General features: G+C 37.3%; 1 protein-coding gene across 1 annotated transcript in view; it reads left to right on the top strand.

Annotated features, from left to right (window-relative positions):
* Positions 1-25,813, top strand: part of COL21A1 (collagen type XXI alpha 1 chain) — a 127,612-nt gene that overhangs the window by 71,283 nt on the left and 30,516 nt on the right. Inside the window, exon 16 of the mRNA XM_082664712.1 lies at positions 7,881-7,934. Coding sequence (XP_082520838.1) covers positions 7,881-7,934 — 54 coding nt within the window. The remainder of the gene's footprint in view (positions 1-7,880; positions 7,935-25,813) is intronic.

The raw sequence follows: 25,813 nt of genomic DNA, 5'->3' as shown, positions 1-25,813 counted from the left end.
AAATAAGCAACCTAATCTACCACCTAGAAGGATAAGAAAAAGAAGGACAAATAAAGCCCAAAGTTAGCAAAAAGAAGGAAATAAAAAAGATCAAGAGGAAACAAATAAAATAGAGATGAAAAAAAGAAGAAGAAAGAAAGAGAAAATCCCAGAAAACATCAATGGAAACAAGATAAAGAAAACTGATAAATCTTTAGCCAGGCTCACCAACAAGGAGAGGATCCAAATAAACAAAATAAGAAAGGAAAGGTGAAATAACAACTCACAGAGAGAGAAAAATCATAAGACAATACTATGAACAATCATACACCAATAAATTGGACAACGTAGAAGAAATGGATAAATTTCTAAAACGTACAGTCTCTCAAGACTGAGTCAGAAGAAGTAGATGATTTGAACAGACTGATCACTAGAAGTAAAATTGAATCTGTAATAAAAAAAAAGAAACTTCCAGTAGACAAAAGCCTAGGACTGGATGACTTCCCTAGGGAATTTTAGCAAACATATACAGAAGAATTTATACCTATCCTTCTCAAACTATTCCAGAAATTTGAAGAGGAGGTAACACTCCCAAATTCATTCTATGAGGCCACCATTACCCTGATGCTAAAATCAGACAGTCACTACAAAAAAAAAAAAAATTTACAGGCTAATATCTTTGATGAATGTAGATGCATATATCCTCAACAAAATATTAGTAAACTGTATTCAACAGTACATAAAAATGATCATACACTATGATCAAGTTGGATGTATTCCAGGGTCACAGGAAGCTTCAACATATACATATCAATCAATATGATACACCATCTTAACAAAAGGAAAGACAAAAATCATATGATCATCTCAATAGATGCAGAAAAAGCATTTGACAAAATTCAACATCCATTCATAGTAAAAAACCCTCTCATCAACATGAATATAGAGGGAATATATCTCAACATAATAAAGGACATTTATGACAAACCCACAGCCAAAATAATACTAACAGTGAAAAGCTGAAAGCCTTCCTGCTAAAATCAGGAACAAGACAAGGATACCCACTCACACCACTTCTATTCAACATAGTATTGGAAGTCCTAGCCATAGCAATCAGAAAAAAAAAAAAGAAAAGAAATAAAAAGCATCTAAATTGGAAGGGAAGAAGTAAAACTGTCACTATTTCCAGATGACATGATACTATATAGAGAAAACCCACAAGTCTCCACCAAAAAGCTATTAGAACTAATAAATAAATTCAGTAAAGTTGCAGGATTCAGGATTGATGCATAAAAAGTCTGTTGCTTTTCTGTGTACTAATAATGAACTAGCAGAAAGAGGAACCAAGCAAAAATCCCATTTAAAGTTATACCAAACAAAATAAAATGCCTAGGACTAAACTTATCCAAGGAGGTGAAAGAATTATACTCCAAAAGATATAAAACATTGATGAAAGAAATTGAAGATGACACAAAGAAATGGAAAGATATTCCATGTTCTTGGATTGGAAGTATGAATATTGTTAAAATATCTATACTACCCAAAGCAATCTGCAAATTTAATGCAATCGCTATCAAAATACCCATGAGATTTTTCACAGAAGCAGAACAAATAATCCTAAAATTTATATGGAACCACAAAGTTCCTTGAATTGCCAAGATTACCTTGAGAAAAAAGAACAAAGCTGGAGGTATCACACTCCCTGACTTCAGACTACACTACAAAGTTACAGTAATCAAAACTGCATGGCACTGCCACAAAAACAGACATACCGATAAATGGAACAGAACTGAGAGCCCATAAATAAACCCACACTCCTATGGTCAAAGGAATCAAGAATTTACAATGGAGAAAAGAGAGTCTCTTCAATAAATGGTGCTGGGATAACTAGACAGCTACATGTAAAAGAATATAATTAGACCACTCTCTAACACCATATACAAAATTAACTCAGAATGAATTAAAGACCTAAGTGTAAGACGTGAAACCACAAAACTTCTAGAAGAGAGCGTAGGCAGAACTCTCTTTGACATAAATCATAGCAATATTTTTTGGATCTGTCTTCTAAGGCAAAAAAAAAAAAAAAAAAGTAAAAATAAACAAATGGGAACTAATTAAACTTAAAAGCTATTGCACAGCACAGGAAACCCTCAACAAAGTGAAAAGGCAACCTATTGAGTGAGAGAAAATATTTACAAATGATATGATGTACAAGGGATAAATATCTCAAATATATAAACAGCTCATACAACTCAATATAAAAAAAAACCCAATTAAAAAATGGACAGAAGATCTGAATAGACATTTCTCCAAAGAAGACATACAGATGGACAGCAGGCACATGAAAAATGCTCAACATCACTGTTAGACTAATGCAGATCAAAATCACAATGAGATATCACCTCATATCTGTCAGAACGGCTATCATCAAAAAGAACACAAATAACAAATGTTGGAGAATATGTGGAGAAAAAGGAACACTTGTACACTGTTGGTGGGAATGTAAACTGATACAGCCACTTTGGAAAACAGTATGGAGGCTTCTCAAAAAACTAAAAATAAAATTACCATGTGACCCAGTAGTTCCACTCCTGGGTATATATCTGAATAAGTTAAAACACTAATTCAAAAAGATATATGCACCCTGGTGTTCATAGCAGCACTATTTACAATAGCTAAGATATAGAAGCAACCCAAATGTCCATCAACAGATGAATGGATAAAGAAGATGTGGTGTATATACACAATGGAATATTACTCAGTCATAAAAAAGAATGAAATTCTGCCATTTGCAACAATGTAGATGGACCTAGAGTGTATTATGCTTAGGGAAATAAGGCAGAGGAAGACAAACACTATATGTTATCACTTTTATGTGGAACCTAAAAAAATAAAATAAAAGAATATATAACAAAACAGAAACAGACTCACAGACATAGAGAACAAACTAGTGGTTACCAGTGGGAAGAAGGAAGAGAGGAGGGGCAAGTTATGGGTAAGGGATTAATAGATGCAAAATACTCTGTGTAAAGTAGACAAGCAACAAGGATATATTGTACAGCACAGGAAATATAGCTGTTATTTTGTATAACTTTATAAAATTTGTATAACTTTAAAGAGAGTATAAACTATAAAAATATTGAATCACTATGCTGTACACTTGAAATTAATATAATATTGTAAATCAACTATATTTCAAAAAAATAAGTACATAGATGAGAGGGAAAAAGACATGAATATATAATTCTCAAAACCAAAAAGATGTAAAATGGCTCTTAAATGTATGAAGATGTTCAACTTCACTCATAATAAGACAAATACAAATTGAAACCATGCTAAGATATAATAACCCACCCATTAGGTTGGCAAAAGTTCAAAAGCTTGATAGTACAGTCTGCTTGGCAAGGCTGTGAGTAAACAGGCATTTTCATACATTGCTGGAAGCAAAGCAAAATAGCAACCCTTACAGGGATATGTGACAATAATTGTGCCAGGCAGAATTGAAAGTGGCCACCACCTCCTGGTGCTCCAGCCTTTTCATAAACCCCTACCTTTGAGTGTGCCCAGGACCTATGACTTGCTTCTAATCAACAGATGTCACTCCTGTAATGATGTTACATTATGAAAAGCTCCATTTAGAGCCTGCTTGCTCTGGGGAATTTCCTTGCTGGCTTGATGAAGTAAGTAGCCATTGGTGGCAATGAAACAAATTCTGCCAACAAAGTGAGGGAATGTGGACGAAGATACTTCTGCAGTCAAGCCTCTAGATAAGAACACAGCCCAGCAGACCTCCCAATCAGCACCTTATAAGACCCTACACAGGGGCTTCCCAGGTGGCGCAGTGGTTGAGAGTCTGCCTGCTGATGCAGGGGACACGGATTCGTGCCCCGGTCCGGGAAGATCCCACATGCCGCGGAGCGGCTGGGCCCGTGAGCCATGGCCGCTGAGCCTGCACGTCCAGAGCCTGTGCTCCGCAATGGGAGAGGCCACAACAGTGAGAGGCCCGTGTACAGCAAAAAAAAAAAAAAAAGACCCTACACAGAGAACTCAGTAAAGCCATGCCCAGACTTCTGGCCCCAGAAATTATGAAATAATCAATATGTGTTGTTTCAAGCAGTTAAAAAATAATTCACTCTGCCTAAATTATAATGCCAAACCATAGTGGTACAAATTAAAAAATAACATTATTTGAAAAGAGTGTATCCTGAAACAAATCGTACGAGTAAAGAACCGTTAAAACTCCCATTCTTTGGTGGCAGCAGACTAGCTAACTTTTCTGGATCTCTCCTTCTGTTTCTAGAGCTGTGCAAGGCACTTTCACAAAGGCTCTTATTTTAATGGTCACACACCTTCCACCAGATTTTGAGGATTGCAATGGCCACAAACTAAATTAGTCCCCATTCTTTTATTTTTTTCTGGGTGAGTACCAAAGACCACCACATGAAAGGAAATACACAAGCAATGCAAGTTTCACATCTCTGTTTTGGGTTAAATTTGCTTTTTAAAAATAACTGGTTTCTTGTGGAATAAATCATCTTTGACATTAGCTGCAGAGACTGGATTGAGGAATAATGTTAGCATGACACTTTCTCAATTATCTTATATCAAGAAGGAATTAATAATAGAATGGCAAAATGATAAATTAGAGGTAAGGACATGCTATATGCCTTTTTCTCTACCAGCCAAACATATTGGTTTATACCAGGATCTCCAGGTCATAAAAGCAATCAAGTGATCAGATTAAGTTCTGGTTATAGTATTGAATTTCATATACTAGTTGTGTATCACACTGGATAATTGTATGGAAAATGACTAAGCAGAAATCATCCTTTCATATCCGAATGAAACATTATTAAAAGAATGAAGAAAGAAAACAAAAGAATGAAGAGAACATTCCTACGTAAAGATTACTGGCCATCATCTTGTTGTAATTACACTGCATAATCTTCCAACAGCATATGCGATAGCCCTACCTGCAAATGTTTTTCCCATTTCCTTTATCTTCTCAAAATCGAGTATTTAAGAATAAATCATCCATTCCTCCTTCCTTGATGTGCTCCAATGGTTGTAAAGCAGGGAACATATAGTCTTACATATATTCGTATATTGTGTTCAGCACTATTCTAAGTATTCTGGGTGATTAAACAAAAAACAAACAAAAATACCTCATATGGGATGTGTTTCTTGCCTTTAAAGAATGTGCAAGCCAGGAAAACAGTTCCTACATAGAGACACCTACTGAACAATGATCTAAACTACAGATTTGCTTAAGTAAGACGGTCACATATGACAGTACCTGGAGGTGAGAGAAGTTAAGCGACCTAATGACTTACAACTCTGCCATCGTTCTCAAATCATCAGAATTAGCTGTTCACATAAATTTCTGGGCCCTGCCATGCAGAGTTTCTGACTCAGTAGGTCTGCAGCAAGGCCTGAAAGTTTGCATTTTGAAGTTCCCAAGTGAGGCGAAGCTGATCTGGCTGGGTTGGGGACCATCCTTGAGAACCACTGACACGGGTGATTCCACCTGATGTTATCAAATTGGTCCCGCTGTTACAAAATCAATACTCATAAAATGTTGGTAGAGAGGAAAGTTGCCTTTAATCAGAATGCCAGCAATCTGGGGAGATGATGGACTCAGTGTCCTCCCAAAAACCACCTCCGAAGATCCTGCTCAGCCATAAAAGCTTTTAAAGGGAAACAGGAAGTAATCTCAGTTAATCATTGGGCTAGGGGGTCAGAGTGGTTGCCATCCCCCACTGTATGCCAGCTCGAGTGCAGACTTGTCAACTCCTCGTGATCTTTCTTTAGATCCTATCTCGTTCACACGGTTTGCAAGATTACTGAATGGGAAGCTAGGGAAAAGTTCTGGTTATCTGGTAATTACTTATTCTTCATTTCTACTTCTTTGATCTACGGAAAGAACCAACAAGTTAGGCAAAGTATTATGTGATCAAAAGATTTGAAAGGTGTGCTAGGGCCAGAGATGAGTAGAGCACAGGGGTGCCTGGTGTAAGGTTAGTGTCAAGACAAAGGGGTGCCCCCTGCAGAAAGCTCTTTCCTGCAAAGAGTTTTTTCCTGCCCGAAGCTACTTACACTGACTACTGCTGTGAGTGTGGAGTTCAGGATTGTTATTGTATAATTTCCCTCTGGCATTAGGACCTGCCATAGCCCTTTTCTCTAATCGTTTAGGCTTTTTAACTTGTGGCTTTTGTGAATCTAGCATCCATCTCTGTTTCTCTGATATTTTCATAAGATTTTCTGTAGAACCGTTGGGTAAGCAGGACCTCCCTGCGCTCTAGTTTGGTTAATTTACAGGAAAACATTATTCTTTTCCCCTTCTATCCTCAACTGTCATCTAGTGTTTGTAAATAAAATTGGAACAGATGAAATATTTGGCTTTAGCTGGTATTTCCCTGTGCTAATGAATTGCAAGGATTCATAAAAGTGGGGGAAGCAGTGTTTATATAATGTGATAAGGCTGGATTTTTTTTCCTAAGGGCTGATTGTGTTAGCCAAGTATTATTGGTTCTTCCCTCTGTGGTTCATTTTGTACAATTTGGGGAGTTCATTAGAATATGAAACTATGGAAAATGGTGTTGGCATATGCTTCAGCACATGTATTCTGAGATCTTTTCCCCCTTAAACTTATTTTGACTCAGGTATTTGAGTTAGTTACAAGCAAAATATTTTCGTTTTTGTTTTACTTTCTCTCTTGCTCTCATGTAGGATGAAATGTTCTCTCTGGTACAATGCCAAGTGTGGCACAATTGTTTGCAGAGAACTTTGCTTGTTAAGATGTAATACTTTGCTGAGCAGACACACAGTATCAAGGCTCTTGATGACTGATAGATTTCAAGAAGTCTAAATGTTTGAGGGTGTGTGTGTGGTGTGTGTCTGTGTCTATTTCAAGGGACTCTCCCCAACCGCTCTTTATTTTCGTCCAGGCATTTTAATAGCTGTATTGATCTGTGGATATTATACATTTTAGGATTAAATTCAGCTAATACTTATTGTTTTAGTAGGCATAGTGTCAGATACGTTTTTACATGCTAGCAATTGATTCATTTGGGAAAAACTTAAAGCGTTCCAGAAAGTGGGTGTAAAATAAGGTGCGTAAATAATTCGAGCAGAGTAATTTGAAGATATATAACTGAAAACTATTATAATTTGAACAGCTACTTAAAATACACGTTTTAGATGTTTATTTTAAATAGATACTGGATTAAAGTGCTAAATAATTTCAAGTAATAACCTATAAATAGCTGCATTCTTAATGAAAGTTTTCTTTTGATTTTAAAATGCAACTCTTGAGAGGCAAGGTCACATTATGTCCGACAGGTGAAAAATTTTAAAGTAAAAATAAAAATAGATATGAAAAAGACTGATATAAATGTGATATAAGTCACATTTACTTTGAAGAGAAGAATAATCCTATTCTCATAAGAAGTATACAAGTACCCCAGTTATTTTATAACAACTCAATTATCTGCTGTCATGTATAGATTTGATATTTATATAGTCACCTTATGAATTTCAGAATGAGTTATCTGATGTCAGGAAAAGTTGATATCAATAATCCAGACAACAAGGACCTACTGTATAGCACAGGGAACTATATTCAATATCTTGTAATAAACTATAATGGAAAAGAACCTGAAAAAAATATACATAAAACTGAATATATATGTATAACTGAATCACTTTGCTGTACACCTGAAACTAACACAACATTGTAAATCAACTATCAATTTTTTAAAAGGAAAGGAAAGGAAAAAAAATAATGCAGAAGTAATTTTTGTTTTTGTCTATATTTAACATGCTTTAGTATGTAATGTCACATATTATTTTAGTGAGCATATGTGCAAATGGAATTCTCTATTTCTTTTTATCATTAAAAGGGAGAAGCAGGACCTCCAGGTGCTCCAGGGCAGGATGGATCACGGGGTGAGCCTGTGAGTACCTTCTTGATTCAGTTCTAAAGGATGACGTCCTTCTCCTGTCATAAAATTCTTTGACTATTTAAGTTCTCCTCCCAGATGCCCTATGCTTGTTCAGTGACTTCCAGACTAGGATTGTAGAAGCTCTTTGTGGAATACTGTAAAATATTAAAATATTCAATCCTCTTTTACAAACTGGGAAGAGTTTTGCTAGCAGGAAGTTTATGTGATGAGTCTAAATTACAAAGTTCTAAAAAAAGACAAGCATGGTGCTGAGACAAGGAATTATGGCAGTGAGATAGTGGAGGTTATTTAGATACAATCTCTCCTCCTAAACCAGCAGATAGAAAACTGAGAGTTACTGAGTGAGACTTTATCCCCTCTCCCACCCCACCCCATCAGCTCAGAGAAGGCAAGAAAAGATCCCTTATTCCTTTTTCTCTGACTCCTCTGTCTTTCCTGCTGAATGGTGGAGAGGAAGCCAGGTTTGCTGTGCCAGGAGATGTACTCTGTTAGGAAAGTAATCAGTAGATTTTGTGTCTAAAGTTTGCCCATGTTATCTGTATATAATTCTTCTGGGCTGTACTCTCTTCCAACTAAGAACATATAGCATTATGTTATTCTGTTATTTTGACAATTAATGAAAACTTGGTTGTTAGTAATATATCTCATGAAGATTGATCTTTACCATTTATGAAAAAGCTTTGAAAACAGGAAAAAAAAGAAAGTTTATATATTTGGTGATGCAAAGATATGAAGACTCTTGGGTTGGGTGTGGATGCTGGTTTTAAGTATTTGTAATGAATGTTTTGGCCCCACTAAAAAGGATATGTTTACTTTATATGTTCTATAATGTGGCAGCCAAGAAAATTAGTGGTGCTTAAGTTGGAAGGACGGACACTCTTAGAAAAAATGCTTTAAAGCTAATTAAACACAGCTTATAGTAGCCAGATGGTGATTCATTCCTGCATGCAGATTGGTAAATATGAACACTAACTCTTAGAATTCAAATTGAGGACAAAGGATGTATTTCATTGGGAAATGATTACATTGCTTTAAAGCACAATTACATGTACATGCCTGTGCTTTGAAATTTAAAGGCTGCTATTGGTCAGTCCTAAGAGTAATTTAGTCCTTAAGGTAATTTACATTCTAAGTGACAAATGATACCCAGTTGACTTCAATCCAGGTGATAAACTCAGTTCTAACACTTGCTGGATTTATTAGAATTTGTTTCAACTGTGTATCACTGTGTTTAAGGATTATAATCTTTTAGTCATTCATTCAATAAGCATCTGCTTTGTGCCAGACATTATATTAATTGAGGAGAAAATGAAGATGAATTTGTCAGGGTCCTGCCCTCAGGAGTCAGATGTGCCAATAGATGCAAATATCATATAAATGTTATAGAGGGAGGTGCGGGAGGCTTGCAAAGTTGTAGGAGATGTATATGATGCTAAATGAGTTTTGGTACATCATTGAAAAGGATGCATTCTTCTTGTTTAATAACCATTTATTGAGATATGATTCACATACTACTGTATAAAATTTACCTATTTAAAAAGTATAAGGATACATTCTTAAACAAGATGTTCTCTTAGCCAAATTGTGGAGTATAAATAGGAGTTGTCTTCTTGTTTGCCCCCTAAGGCAGAAACCTGTAACATGTTCCAAAATACAGAAATGAAAGAAATCGTGATACTTTGGGAAAACTGAAATTACGTCAAATTGCTTAGGATAGATGGAGGGAGTGGGATAGAAATACTAGATGAGGTTGCAGGGGTAGGGAGAGGCCAAATCAAGAAAGGCCTTCTATGTCTGTGCTATTTGGACTTAAATCTGAGAGTAATTGGAGGCATTCAAAGGGTCTAAGTAGGGAAGCGAGGTGTTCAGATTTAGAAAGTTTTAGAGAGGTCACTTGACAGCAGAAAAGAGAATGGGTAAAGGGGGGCAGATGTGGAGGGCAGAGCCCAGCAGCAGGCCAGCTGAGCCCTGCCACCTCCACCTCCAGCTAAAGCAAGAATATTCAGAGTTGAGAGAGGGAGAGTGGGACTGATCTGAAATGAACTAAAAAAGCATCAGCAGAGCTCAGGGATCGATTGGATGTGGGTAACATGAAAAAAGATGACTCTCAAAGTCTTGCTGTGTGGATGGAGGCACAGGAAGACCAAGCAATAAACAAGAAATAGAGCAAGAGGAATTAATTTTGTCTGGGGAGGTGATCTTATGATATTTTCACGTGGGACAATAGCAAAGGCATTCAAATACGAGGCCTATACTTTGCATCCTTAGAGTAGACATGGAAACATGGGGACTAATATAGTTCTGATGAGAAATAGTGGGTCAGATTCAAGACAGTTTTAGACGAATTTCTGTGAATACTAGGTGTAGTAGGTTGAAAAGTGTTCCCCCCACCAGGATATCAGATTCCAATGACTAAAACTGATAAATGTTATCATATTTGAACAAAGAATATTTGCAGGTGTGATTAAATTAAGGGTCTTGGGGAGATTATCCTGGCTTGTCTGAAGGGAGGCTGATCTAATCAGTTGAAAGTCCTTAAGAGCAGAACTGAGGTTTCTCAGAGGAGGCAGTGAAATTGGAGTGATGTGGCCGCAAGTCAAGGAATGCTGCCAGAAGGCAGAAAAGGCAAGGGATGGATTCTCCCCTAGAGCCTCTGGGGGAGTACAGATTTCCATCCTCCAGAGCTGTGAGAGAATAACATTCTGTTGCTTTAAGCTACCAAGTTTCTGGAAACTTTTTACAGCAGCCATGGTAGACGAGTACACTGGGCTTCTCATCTAGTCTAATCTTTAACAATCATTTATGTAATGAATCTATGTAAAAAGCCTCTGAGTCCTACTGATACATATCAAACTCTTTGTAGCACATGTGTTGATCTACTTGGACTTAAAGCAAGTAGATAAGCAGGTTTAAATGACAATTTGGTTAAATGTGAGACTCCTCAATCACTAATATTTTCTGATTCATCAGTTTGTTAAACTGTCATGTTTTGCAAAGCTTCTTTTGTCCACTTCATATTTTTCTACATCTTTGCATTATTCTATTTAGTAACTTTTAGCCCATATGTCTTCTCTGTACTATTATTCATCATATTGCAAAATTGGAACAACTTAAATGTCTGATACTTAATGTATTAGGTATGTAAACTGTCATGTAAAAATATAATACTCTATGAATATGTATGCATAAGGAAGGATCTACATGGCAAACATGTGGTTTAATCATGTTTTGGTTACTTTGCTTATTTCCAGCCATGTTGCTTTTTGATGTCTGTTATGTTCCATTTTTTGCTTGTCTGTGTTTTATTTTCTCCTGTGAGCATGCTATTGCTTTTGTAATACATTACTTAAAAATTAAGGCATGGCTTTTGAGTGTTGGGCAGTGTTTCTTTGTTTTTCAAACATATTAAGCTTGTCAGACTGCATTTCCATTTTTGTGCCAAGGAATGGAGAACCATCAGATTGCTTCAAGGAATGCTCAGTTGTTGGAAATGTGTCTTCCTAACTTGCAAAATCATTCTGATTTTACCTTGTGCAGTTAGGTGGATGGGGAGACAGGGCAATACAGGAGCAGCAGCACACCAAATTTACTCATAGTTGAAAAATAATAACTGCACACATTCATTTTTGATCAAATCCGCTTATCGACCAAATTATCACATTGAACAGCTACTTGGCTTTGGCCAGTGGTTGTTGACCAAGTTACCTGAACTGTCATCATTTCCCCTGATGTTCATCATAGCTGTTCTATGCTGGTCCAAGCCTGATGACGTCCTGTGTTTAGTGTAGCATTTCTTCTCAGGCGTCTGATCCATCAGATCCCTAGTTTTCTTTTTTCCTTTTTTTTTTTTTTTTTGGTGGTACGCGGGCCTCTCACTGTTGTGGCCTCTCCTGTTGTGGAGCACAGGCTCCGGACACGCAGGCTCAGCGGCCATGGCTCACGGGCCCAGCCGCTCCGCGGCATGTGGGATCTTCCCGGACCAGGGCACGAACCCGTGTCCCCTGCATCCGCAGGCAGACTCTCAACCACTGCGCCACCAGGGAAGCCCAATCCCTAGTTTTCTGATCACCAGCCCACCCACTGTGCACAGGGCATGATGACTCATGGTGAAGACTTGTAGGCAGGACTTGGGTTCTACTCTTGGAGCTGAAATCCCTGGAGCCCCATGAAGAGAGAAAGGATGCCACATTTCCTGGAGCTACAGAGGTGAGCACATCTTTCTTAGTTAAGGATGCCTTAAGTCATTTTATTTTGGACACTTTTACTGTATCATTTTTCCAGGGATGCAGATGTGGGGATCACTGTACTGTATTTGAGGACATTGGCTCATAGAGGCTTTTGTTTCCTTCTCCTCATGCCTTTCAAATTCTTTAGAAAGGCATGCCTTTCTAAACCATAGCTTACGCTTGTCTTTATGGTGTGTGTCAACTACTGAGGCAGTTCAAGTCGTCATTTAGTTAAGAGACAAGTAGATCTTTTGTTTAATCACCTTTTCTATGGTGCAATTATGTGATATGCCATGTTATGCATAGAGGTCAAAGGCATAAAATCCTTGGGGGAAGTGAATGTTGACTTGCTGTGGTGGTTTCCCACGTGGAATAATCCACTTTGTTACACTAGCTTTGTGGAGGTGTCTTTATTTACCCACTTCACTGTATTTTTTTTATTTCGATTGAGGAGAAAGGTAGGAGGAAGAAGCCCCACTAGTTGTGATGCTGTTCTTATTTGATTTGCAATTGTATGGCAAGCTTTTTAAAGTCGGTACATGTTTGTAAGATTTTTTTTCCCACTCCTCTTTCAGGAACCAGGAGGGGCACATCCTCCGTATGTGTTGAGTGAAAGAACCTTAACCTGATATCTGCCATTAGGAATTTCATATGGCACTTAGTGTGAAGGCAGCCCACATTTAACAACTAAGAAAATTTGGAAAATTCAATTGTATTTATTATTGTAATAATGCTAGTTCCAGGGTTATGTTTTAAAACCTGATTGAGAATAACTCTTAGAATGCATTTTGAATTAAACAATGTAAATATCCAGTTTATTTACAGGAGTGACTACATTTGTAAGCAATATCTACAACTTTTTGGTCTCCCAAAGCATGGCATTTGGCATTGTCATGACTGCAAAAATATTATATGTTTTTCTTTAACCTTACTAAGTAACTGTTGGCCCATTATCTGTACAAATTAATCAAGTCCCACTAGGTTTACTTATGGATCTGTTTCTTTTCTACCATGAATGATTTTATTGATATAGTAAAAACAGGCCACCATCAAATGACTTTAAAAAGCAACATCATGGATTTTAAATTTAGAAGCTCAGTGCCTATGGTACTGATCATTGTTTTACTGTTGTTCTGAAGAAATCTTTTTAACTGTGATCATTGTAAAACCATTAATAAGCATTAAAGGAATACTTATATGAATCTTCTTTATTCATTTCTTTGTAATTTGAAAGAGGCTTTATTGAACCTTGAAATGACAAGAGGAATTAATTCAATCGAACGTATAAAATGATGCATGATTAATTCTCAGAACAGGTGACATATCCTCTGAGTCAATAGAATGTTATTGCTGCTTCCAGGGGCTCTGTGTTCCCATTGGCATGGGGATTGATGATGCCCATCTCTGTTTTGAAGAGAGTGGGTGAGAGGAAAATTGGTACAAGATATTGAGTCTAGATTTCAAGCTTTTAGGACTTCGACTTTAAAATTATGTTCTGTAGTCATATGGGGGCCAGGGGTAGTTTTGCACACTTTCATTAAAAACCTTTGGTATAAGGTCCTTATACGATATTCTTGAATTAGTCCAAATACGTTCTCCATTTTCAAAACATGAAAATACAGAATTAACAAAACAGTGTTGTTCAAGACAAGGCATATTTTATTTTAATACTCGGTTCATGATCCATATAGATGGCTATGTTAGCAGATGAAATTAGAAAGTTTTGCACTCAATCTACTTTCATGAGTGTGGAAATTATGTTTTTTTATATGATTTGATTAATGTACCCTTTGGTAACTAGATTGTTTCATTCTAAAGGTCTCTTTCTTGGTTTTTATGTTTAAAAAATATTTTCAAAATGCTTCAGTGTGTACCACACTGAACACTACACAAATGTTTGATGCCTTTGAAAGTTGACAGCAGAAAATCACTGATGTTCTAGGTGTGTTTAAGTGATGTAAAAACACAGATGGGGAATTTCTGGGAAAGAGCACTTGAAAATTTTTGCTTATATCAAAATACATTTTTATTTCTGAGAATCAGGGAGGCATCTAATAATTAGGTAACTGATTGCCAATAGTTCTAGATACTTAGATATCTATAAAATGACTTTTGTAACTTTGAATACTGAACTGAAGTGTTCCATTTTTTGAAGTAGAAATAGTTAAGTCATAGGTGTGTTACTCGTTTCTTTAAAAGATTACAGCTTTGAAATGCTTTTGGCAAAGATACACACTTTGGGGGTTGTAGAAAAAAAACAAACATGGTATGTTTTAACAAAAGATTATATTAATCACGAGTAGACTAGTATTTATGAATACATTCCAGAAGTCCTGTAGTACTCTAATGGTTCACAATGAATTTAATCCAATGGAAATTATCAACACGAGATAGAATATAAATTTCTTTTAGTAAGCAATTAGAACATAGGCACTAGACTTTTTCAATGAAAATATTTCTTGCAAATGAAATATAAAGAGTAATTTGATGAACTAAAATTAAACCAGGGGAAAGGAGTTGAATGATGATTTATTTGTTCTAAGAACTACGAATAATTTCTTTGTTCTGATAGAATTCTCTTCCTTTCTGCTGTCTACATAAAAAGAAGGCACTTACTTGGTGGATTTAGGTGAAATGTGCAGAACTTCTGAACAATGTATTTCAAAAAGGGATTGAAACCGCCAGTAGAGAGCTTTAAAATTGTTGCAGATTCTTATTGAGACGTGTAGTCAGGTGCTAATATTTGCTGAACAATCACAGAATGTACAACATTGTACCAGGTAGTTTTGGATGGGACATTTATTCTCCAGTTAGAGAAGTAGAAAATTCACTCAAGAAACATACTGTACAGAGGTGTATATCAAAATCCTACAGTGGATTAAGACTCTTAAAAGCCATTAAAGACAAGTGAAGTTAAGGGCTTCCCTGGTGGCACAGTGGTTGGGAGTCCGTCTGCCGATGCAGGGGACACGGGTTCGTGCCCCGGTCCGGGAAGATCCCACATGCCGCAGAGCGGCTGGGCCCGTGAGCCATGGCCGCTGAGGCTGCGCATCCGGAGCCTGTACTCCGCAATGGAAGAGACCACAACAGTGAGAGGCCTGCGTACCGCAAAAAAAAAAAAAAAAAAAAAAAAGACAAGTGAAGTGAATCATGAAAGGCAGACTATTAAGATTTTTGATGAAGGTTTAAAGACTGGCAGGAAAATGAACTGTAGTAGTTTTTAACCAGAGGCATACGTAAATTATAAGAAAATTCAATTGGTAGAAAATTATAAATCAAACAAGAAAACACCTTGATAACTATCCTAGCTTAACCCTCAACACAAATAATTTTCAAGAGAGTCTTAAAAAAATAGAGAGCACTGTGATTCAGAGAACTTTAGCCAGAATCACCAGAGGTGGCTATTAAAATTCAGTTTCCTGGGCCCATCCCCATCCTAATGATTCAGAATCAGGGACTGAATCACAGGAAACTGCATTGTTTTTTTTTTTGGGTTTTTTTTTTTAACATCTTTATTGCAGTATAATTGCTTTACAATGGTGTGTTAGTTTCTGCTTTAAAACAAAGTGAATCAGTTATACATATACATATGTTCCCATATCTCTTCCCTCTTGCATCTCCCTCCCTCCCACCCTCCATATCCCACCCCCCTAGGTGGTCACAAAGCACTGAGCTGATCTCCCTGTGCTATGCGGCTGCTTCCCACTTGCTATCTACTTTACGTTTGGTAGTGTATATATGTCCATGCCACTCTCTCACTTTGTCACAGCTTACCCTTCCCCCTCCCCATATCCTCAAGTCCATTCTCTAGTAGGTCTGTGTCTTCATTCCCATCTTGCCCCTAGGTTCTTCATGACCTTTTTTTCCCCTTAGATTCCATATATATATGTTAGCATACGGTATTTGTTTTTCTCTTTCTGACTTCACTCTTTATGACAGATTATAGGTCCATCCACCTCACTACAAATAACTCAATTTCGTTTCTTTTTATGGCTGAGTAATATTCTACTGTATATATGTGCCACATCTTCTTTATCCATTCATCTGTTGATGGACACTTAGGTGGCTTCCATATCCTGGATATTGTAAATAGAGATGCAATGAACATTTTGGTACATGACTCTTTTTGAATTCTGGTTTTCTCAGGGTATATGCCCAGTAGTGGGATTGCTAGGTCATATGGTAGCTCTATTTTTAGTTTTTTAAGGAACCTCCATACTGTTCTCCATCATGGCTGTATCAATTTACATTCCCACCAACAGTGCAAGAGGGTTCCCTTTTCTCCACACCCTCTCCAGCATTTATTGTTTCTAGATTTTTTGATGATGGCCATTCTGACCGGTGTGAGATGATATCTCATTGTAGTTTTGATTTGTATTTCTCTAATGATTAATGATGTTGAGCATTCTTTCATGCGTTTGTTGGCAACCTGTATATCTTCTTTGGAGAAATGTCTATTTAGGTTTTCTGCCCATTTTTGGATTGGGTTGTTTGTTTTTTTGATACTGATCTGCATGAGCTGCTTGTAAATTTTGGAGATTAATCCTTTGTCAGTTGCTTCATTTGCAAATACTTTCTCCCATTCTGAGGGTTGTCTTTTCGTCTTGTTTATGGTTTCCTTTGCTGTGCAAAAGCTTTGACGTTTCATTAGGTCCCATTTATTTTTGTTTTTATTTCCATTTCTCTAGGAGGTGGGTCAAAAAGGATCTTGCTGTGATTTATGTCATAGAGTGTTCTGCTTATGTTTTCCTCTAAAAGTTTGATAGTGTCTGGCCTTACATTTAGGTCTTTAATCCATTTTGAGTTTATTTTTGTGTATGGTGTTAGGGAGTGTTCTAATTTCATTGTTTTACATGTAGCTATATAGTTTTCCCACCACCACTTATTGAAGAGGCTGTCTTTTCTCCACTGTATATTCTTGCCTCCTTTATCAAAGATAAGGTGACCATATGTGCATGGGTTTATCTCTGGGCTTTCTATCCTGTTCCATTGATCTATATTTCTGTTTTTGTGCTAGTACCATACTGTTTTGATTACTGTAGCTTTGTAGTATAGTCTGAAGTCAGGGAGCCAGATTCCTCCAACTCCGTTTTTCTTTCTCAAGATTGCTTTGGCTTTTCAGGGTCTTTTGTGTTTCCATATAAATTGTGAAATTTTTTGTTTTAGTTCTGTGAAAAATGCCAGAGGTAGTTTGATAGGGATTGCATTGAATCTGTAGATTGCTTTGGGTACTATACTCATTTTCACAATGTTGATTCTTCCAATCCAAGAACATGGTATATCTCTCCATCTATTTGTATCATCCTTAATTTCTTTCATCAGTGTCTTATAATTTTCTGCATACAGGTCTTTTGTCTCCTTGGGTAGGTCTATTCCTAGATATTTTATTCTTTTTGTTGCAATGGTAAATGGGAGTGTTTCCTTCATTTCACTTTCAGATTTTTCATCATTAGTATATAGGAATGCTAAAGATTTCTGTGCATTAATTTTGTATCCTGCTACTTTACCAAATTCATTGATTAGCTCTAGTAGTTTTCTGGTAGCATCTTTAGGATTCTCTATGTATAGCATCATGTCATCTGCAAACAGTGACAGACTTACCTCTTCTTTTCCTATTTGGATTCCTTTTGTTTCTTTTTCTTCTCTGATTGCTGTGAATGAAACTTCCAAAACTATGTTGAATAATAGTGGTGAGAGTAGGCAACCTTGTCTTGTTCCTGATCTTAGTGTAAATGGTTTCAGTTTTTCATCATTGAGGATGATGTTGGCTGTGGGTATATCGTATATGGCCTTTATTATGTTGAAGAAAGTTCCCTCTATGCTTACTTGCTGGAGGGTTTTTATCATAAATGGGTGTTGCATTTTGTTGAATGCTTCCTCCGCATCTATTGAGATGATCATATGGATTTTCTCCTTCAATTTGTTAATATGGGGTACCAGATTGATTGATTTACGTATATTGAATAATCCTTGCATTCCTGGGATAAACCCCACTTGATCACAGTGTATGATCCTTTTAATATGCTGTTAGATTCTGTTTGCTAGTATTTTGTTGAGGATTTTTGCATGTATGTTCATCAGCGATATTGGCCTGTAGTTCTCTGTCTTTGTGACATCTTTGGTTTTAGTATCAGGGTGATGGTGGCCTCATCGAATGAGTTTGGGAGTGTTCCTTCCTCTGCTATATTTTGGAAGAGTTTCAGAAGGATAGGTGTTAGGTCTTCTCTAAATGTTTGATAGAATTCACCTGTGAAGCCATCTGGTCCTGGGCTTTTGTTTGTTGGAAGATTTTTAATCACAGTTTCAATTTCAGTGCTTCTGATTGGACTGTCCATATTTTCTATTTCTTCCTGATTCAGTCTCGGCAGGTTGTGCATTTCTAAGAATTTGTCCATTTCTTCCAGGTTGTCCATTTTATTGGCCTACAGTTGCTTGTAGTAATCTCTCATGATCATTTGTATTTCTGCAGTGTCAGTTGTTACTTCTCCTTTTTCATTTCTAATTCTATTGATTTGAGTCTTCTCCCTTTTTCTCTTGATGAGTCTGGCTAATGGTTTATCAATTTTGTTTATCTTCTCAAAGAACAACCTTTTAGTTTTATTGATCTTCGCTATTGTTTCCTTCATTTCTTTTTCATTTATTTCTGAGCTGATCTTTATGATTTCTTTCCTTCTGCTGACTTTGGGGTTTTTTTTGTTCTTCTTTCTCTAATTGCTTTAGGTGTAAGGTTAGGTTGTTTATTTGAGATGTTTCTTGTTTCTTAAGGTAGGATTGTATTACTATAAACCTCTTAGAACTGCTTTTGGTGCATCCCATAGGTTTGGGGTTGTCATGTTTTCACTGTCATTTGTTTGTAGGTTTTTTTTTTTTAAAGAAGATGTTGGGGGTAGGAGTTTGTTAATTAATTAATTTATTTTTGCTGTGTTGGGTCTTCGTTTCTGTGCGAGGACTTTCTCAAGTTGTTGCAAGCGGGGGCCACTCTTCATCCCAGTGTGTGGGCCTCTCACTATCGCAGCTTCTCTTGTTGCGGAGCACAGGCTCCAGACGTGCAGGCTCAGTAGTTGTGGCTCACGGGCCCAGCCGCTCCGCGGCATGTGGGATCTTCCCGTACTGGGGCACGAACCCGTGTCCCCTGCATCGGCAGGCAGACTCTCAACCACTGCACCACCATGGAAGCCCCGGAAAAGATACTTGATACGATTTCAGTTTTCTTAAATTTACAAGGCTTGATTTGTGGCCCAAGATATGATCTATCCTGGAGAATGTTCCATGAACACTTGAGAAGAATGTTTATTCTGTTGTTTTTAGATGGAATGTCCTATAAATATCAATTAAGTCCATCTTGTTTAATATATCATTTAAAGGTTGTGTTTCCTTATTTATTTTCATTTTGGATGATCTGTCCATTGGTGAATGTGGGGTGTTAAAGTCCCCTACTATGATCGTGTTACTGTTGACTTCCCCTTTTATGGCTGTTAGTATTTGCCTTATATATTGAGGTGCTCCTATGTTGGGCGCATAAATATTTACAATTGTTATATCTTCTTCTTGTATTGATCCCTTGATCATTTTGTAGTGTCCTTCTTTGTCTCTTGTAATAGTCTTTTAAAGTCTATTTTGTCTGATATAAGAATTGCTACTCCAGCTTTCTTTTGATTTCCATTAGCATTGAATATCTTTTTCCATCCCGTCACTTTCAGTCTGTATGTGTCTCTAGGTCTGAAGTGGGTCTTTTGTAGACAGCATATATATGGTTCTTGTTTTTGTATCCATTCAGCCAGTCAATGTCTTTTGGTTGGAGCATTTAATCCATTTACATTTAAGGTAATTAGTGATATGTATGTTCCTATTACCATTTTCTCAATTGTTTTGGGTTTGTTATTGGTCTTTTGGGTTTGTTATAGGTCTTTTCCTTCTCTTGTGTTTTCTGCCTAGAGAAGTTCTTTTAGCATTTGTTGTAAAGCTGGTTTGGTGGTGCTGAATTCTCTTAGCTTTTGCTTGTCTATAAAGATTTTTATTTCTCCATCAAATCTGAATGAGATCCTTGCTGGGTAGAGTAATCTTGGTTGTAGGTTTTTCTCCTTTGTCACTTTAAATATGTCCTGCCACTCCCTTCTGGCTTGCAGAGTTTCTGCTGGAATATCAGCTCTTAACCTTATGGGGATTTCCTTGTGTGTTATTTGTTGTTTTTCCCTTGCTGCTTTTAATATATTTTCTTTCTATTTAAGTTTTGATAGGTTGATTAGTATGTATCTTGGCATGTTTCTCCTTGGATTTATCCTCTATGGGACTCTCTGTGCTTCCTGGATTTGATTAACTATTTCCTTCCCATATTAGGGAAATTTTCAACTATAATCTCTTCAAATATTTTCTCAGTCCCTTTCTTTTTCTCTTCTTCTTCTGGGACCCATATAATTCGAATGTTGGTTCATTTAATGTTGTCCCAGAGTTCTCTGAGACTGTCCTCAATTCTTTTCATTTTTGTTTCTGCTCTGCAGTAGTTATTTCCACTATATTATCTTCCACGTCACTTATTCATTCTTCTGCCTCAATTATTCTGCTATTGATCCCTTCTAGAGAATTTTAAATTTCATTTACTGTGTTATTCCTCACCGTTTGTTTTCTCTTTAGTTCTTCTATGTCCTTGTTAAATATTTCTTGTATTTTCTCTATTCTATTTCCAAGATTTTGTATTATCTTTACTATCATTATTCTGAATTCTTTTTCAGGTAGACTGCCTATTTCCTCTTCATTTGTTAGGTCTGGTGGGTTTTGGCCTTGCTCCTTTATCTGCTGTGTGTTTCTCTGTCTTCTCATTTTGCTTAACTTTCTGTGTTTGGGGTCTCCTTTTCTCAGGCTGCTGGCTCATAGTTCCCGTTGTTTTTGGTGTCTGTCCCCAGGGGCTAAGGTTGGTTCAGTGGGTTGTGTAAGCTTCCTGGTGGAGGGGGCTAGTGCCTGTGTTCTGGTGGATGAGACTGGATCTTGTCTTTCTGGTGGGCAGGTCCATGTCTGGTGGTGTGTTTTGGGGTGTCTCTGGCTTTGTTACGATTTTAGGCAGCCTCTCTGCTAATGGATGGGGTTGTTTTCCTACCTTGCTAGTTGTTTGGCATAGGATGTCTAGCACTGTAGCTTGCTGGTCCTTGAGTGAAGCTGGGTCTTGGTGTTGAGATGGAGATCTCTGGGAGATTTTCACCGTTTGATATTACGTGGAGCTGAGAGGTCTCTTGTGGACCAGTGTACGAACTTGGCTCTCCCACCTCAGAGGCACAGCCCTGATGCCTGGTTGTAGCACCAAGAGCCTTTCATCCACATGGCTCAGAATAAAAGGGAGAAAAAAAAAGAAAGAAAGAAGATAAAATAAAATAAAAAAGTAAAATAACATAAAATAAAATTATTAAAATAATTATTAAAAAAGTTTTTTTTAAGTAATTAAAAAAACAAACACAGAGAGAACCCTAGGACAAATGGTAAAAGCAAAGCTATAAAGACAAAATCACACACAGAAGCATACACATTCACACTCAGAAAAAGAGAAAAGTGGGAAAAAAAAAAAATATATATATATCTTTGCTCCCAAAGTCCACCTCCTCAATTTGGGATGATTCGTTGTCTATTCAGGTATTCCACAGATGCAGGGTACATCAAGTTGATTGTGGAGATTTAATCCTCTGCTCCTGAGGCTGCTAGGAGAGATTTCCCTCTCTCTCCTTTGCTCACACAGCTCCCGGGGTTCAGCTTTGGATTTGGACCCGCCTCTGCGTGTAGGTCGCCTGAGGGCGTCTGTTCTTCTCTCAGACAGGACTGGGTTAAAGGAGCAGCTGATTCGGTGGCTCCGCCTCACTCAGGCCGGGGGGATGGAGGGGTACAGATGCGGGGAAAGCCTGCATCGGTAGAGGCCAGCGTGACGTTGCACCCGCCTGAGGCACACCATACGTTCTCCCGGGGAAGTTGGCCCTGGATCACGGGACCCTGGCAGTGGCAGGCTGCACAGACTCCCGGGAGGGGAGGTGTGGATAGTGAACTGTGCTTGCACACAGGCTTCTTGGTGGCTGCAGTAGCAGCTTTAGCGTCCCATGCCCATCTCTGGGATCCACGCTGATAGCCGCGGCTCGCGCCCGTCTCTGGAGCTCCTTTAAGCGGCACTCTGAATCCCCTCTCCTCACCCACCAGGTAACAAAGAGGCAAGAAAAAGTCTCTTGCCTCTTCGGCAGGTCCAGACTTTTTCCTGGACTCCCTCCCGGCTAGCCGTGGTGCACTAACCCCTTCAGGCTGTGTTCACGCTTGCTTCCAGTCCTCTCCCAGCGCTCCAACCGAAGCCGAGCCTCAGCTCCCAGCCCCGCCTGCCCCGGCGGGTAAGCAGACAAGACTCTCGGCCTGGTGAGTGCCGGTCGATTGCCCTCTGCACCCCTGTTGCTGTGCTCTCCTTCGTGGCTCCGAAGCTTTCCCCCTCCGCCACCCGCAGTCTCCTCCCACGAAGGGACTACCTAGCGTATGGAAACCTTTACTCCTTCACTGCTCCCTCCCACTGGTGCAGGTCCCATGCCTATCCTTTTGTCTCTTTATTTTTTCTTTTGCCCTACCCGGTACGTGGGGAGTTTCTTGCCTTTTGGGAGGTCTGAGGTCTTCTGCTAGCGTTCAGTGGGTGTTCTATAGGAGCAGTTCCATGTGTAGATGTAGTTCTGATGTATTTGTGGAGAGTAAGGTGATCTCTGCGTCTTACTCTTCCGCCATCTTGAAACTCCTGCTCGGCAACTGCATTGTTAATGGCTTCCCTATGTGGGTCTGATGTAAAGTTTAATAACTAGTGAAATTGAGGCTATGTTACAGAATGATCAAAAAAGAGGAATATGAAGGTAGTAGAAAGACAAAAGTCACCTACTCGAGTAGGTTAATTAATGTCACTAAATTTAATTTTAGTGACATTGGTAGAGGAAAATGGAATCATGATATCTTATTATCCTTTTAGGCCATATGTGCTTTAATATCTTTCTGTGGCTAAATAAACTTCAATATTGCCATAAATGAGACTAAGAAATTATACTTCCAAATAGATTCAGTTCTCTTGGTATGTTTAAAGTACCTTATTCATTTTTGACAAACTCACAATTCTGTGTTGTACAACAAAGATGCATCTATATGCAATTGAACAAGACTAAATTTGTTTATATGAGGATAGATAAAGATAGGAATTTGGTCATTTAAATTTGTTTTATTATATCTTCAATTTTACATGAGTTTTTAGGCTATCAATTTTCCTGGAAATTTACTTTAAATATTATGTAGTATTTAAAGATATAACAATCTTTAGATCTGATGTATTAACATTTTTATTTGGGTAAAGTTAACCACTCTTACTGTAGGGAAATAGGTACATGCTCCCTGGTAAGGCTAATCTTGTCAAATGCCAAATTCCTAGCCTTTTTTTTTTTTTTTTTATGAAAGAAATTGCTTCTTAAACACAGTGTTGTCCTTTCCTAAGAAATATTGATGCCTTTGTCTAACAGTGTATCCTTAGCAATGTGTGAAAAATTGTCCGTGGAAATAACCTCCCGAGGCATGAAAACTAAGCAAATGTGTTATTGGTCTCTGAGGTCACAAGTGTGAGTCATGTTAAGAGGCTTCCAGCATTGATCTTCCAGCTTGCAGTATACTTCTTGCTCATTGTTTTAGATTTTTTGTTATTTTTCTTTTAAGCAAATGATAGCCACAACCATGAAAAGACTTGAAAGACTGATGTTTAACAATAGTTTCTTGGATGACTTAAGTGTGAGGAAAAAAAATCTGAGAATTTTTTGAAAGATAAAAATTTTACAGGTTAACTACTATTTATTGTACATTTTAATTATATTTTATTCTATAGTTATATTTATTCTTTTTATTTATTATTTATTATACATTCTTATTTATTTAACTGCTCTTAAATGGGCAAAAAATAAAGAAGTTGTGTGGTAAGTTTGAAAATCTGCCTTCACTTACCCAAATCCTATTCCCATCACCAAAGATAATAATGAATGTTACTCATTCAAAGATATTCTTTCTAAACTTTTTCTTTGCATATGCAATGAAAGAAGATTAGAAGTAAAGTTGAAAATATTTTTTAAAAATACATAAATAAAGCACACATTTTTAAAATAAAAATTGTGTCCACTGAAACTTTAACTTCACAATATTATGGGCATTCTACCCTATCTGGTTATAAAAGAAAATATAAAATCAATCTCATGTCATTTTGTTTAAGCATGGATGCATTTCATTCAACTTCTATTGATGTCACGTATGTTTTCCTTGCCTGAGGCCACAGTCAGCCCCCAAATTTTTCTTCTTTTAGGATTAGGGTTAGGGTTTTATTGCATAAAAAAGTTTATGCAATATTTTGGGGAAGGAAGTATTCCTGTAAGTCGAATTTATGACTTCAAAATATAGCCTATGCTTTATTCCTGATTTTAAGCAGGAATATCTAGTGTTTCATCAAGTATGATGTTTACAATTGGTTTCTGATTGATTCAGATTCAGGTTTACAAAGTTCTAATGTTATATTAGTAAGAGTTTTCACTAAATAATGCATGATAAATTTTACAAAATTCATTTTTAGTATCTTTTGAGAAGATTGTGTATTGTTCTTCCTCTAAATTATTAATATAGTAACTTGCATGAACATAACATTGATTGGATATACTTCATGTTCAACACTCATTGCATCCTGAAACAAGCCCTATTTAATCATGCTTTACTTTTGTTCATGTGCTGCTATATTTGATTTACTAACATTATAGTAACTCCATTTGCACTTGTATTAACAAATTAGTTTAGCTTGTAGATTTCTTTTTTAGGTATTATTCTTGACTGGTTTTGTTATTAGGGTTATGATGGCCTCATAATTTGGATTTCGATGAGCTCCATCTTTTTTAATGCCCTGGATAAGTTTAAATAACATGGAAACTATCTGGTCCTAGGATATCAGATAATATTTCTGTGGTAGGGAAAATAATGACTCCCCCTCCCCCCAAAAATATCCATATCATAATCCCTGGAACCCTGGAGCATGTGAATATGTTACCCTATATGGTAAATGAACATTGCAGATATAATTAAGGTTAATGACCTTGAGAGGAGGATATTATCTTGGATTATCTATGGGCCCAAACTATTCATGACTAATTAAATGTGGAAGAAGCTGAATGAGGAATGGGTCAAAAACATTCAACTTGAGAAGGACCTGACCGGCCATTGCTGGTGTTGAAGATGGAGGAAGGGGCCATGAACTAAAGAATGTGGATGCCTCCAGAAGCTGGGAATGGCGCTCTGCTTGCAGCCTTCAAGAAAACGGAGACTTTGGTCCCTTCAACTGCAAGGAATTAAATTCTGCCAGTAACCTGAATGGACAGGAAATAGATTCTTCCCTAGAGACTTCAGAAAGCTGTGCAGCCTTGCCAACTCCTTGAATTTAGCTCCGTGCTGGACTTGTGACCTACAGAACTGTAAGAGAATAAATGTGTGTTGTTGTAATTTTCATGGGTTAATAGAAAAGTAATATGAGTTCCTTAAATTTTTTTCCTTAAGTGAATCTATCATCTCATTATTTTTCAATAGGAAAAATGGAGATATGTATTACATAAACATAAAAAGATTCACAATGGGCTGAGT

Source organism: Grampus griseus, assembly GCF_964374135.1.
Source record: "Grampus griseus genome assembly, chromosome: 10".
NCBI lineage: Eukaryota > Metazoa > Chordata > Mammalia > Artiodactyla > Delphinidae > Grampus > Grampus griseus.
This window is presented reverse-complemented; position numbering and strand designations above follow the sequence as displayed.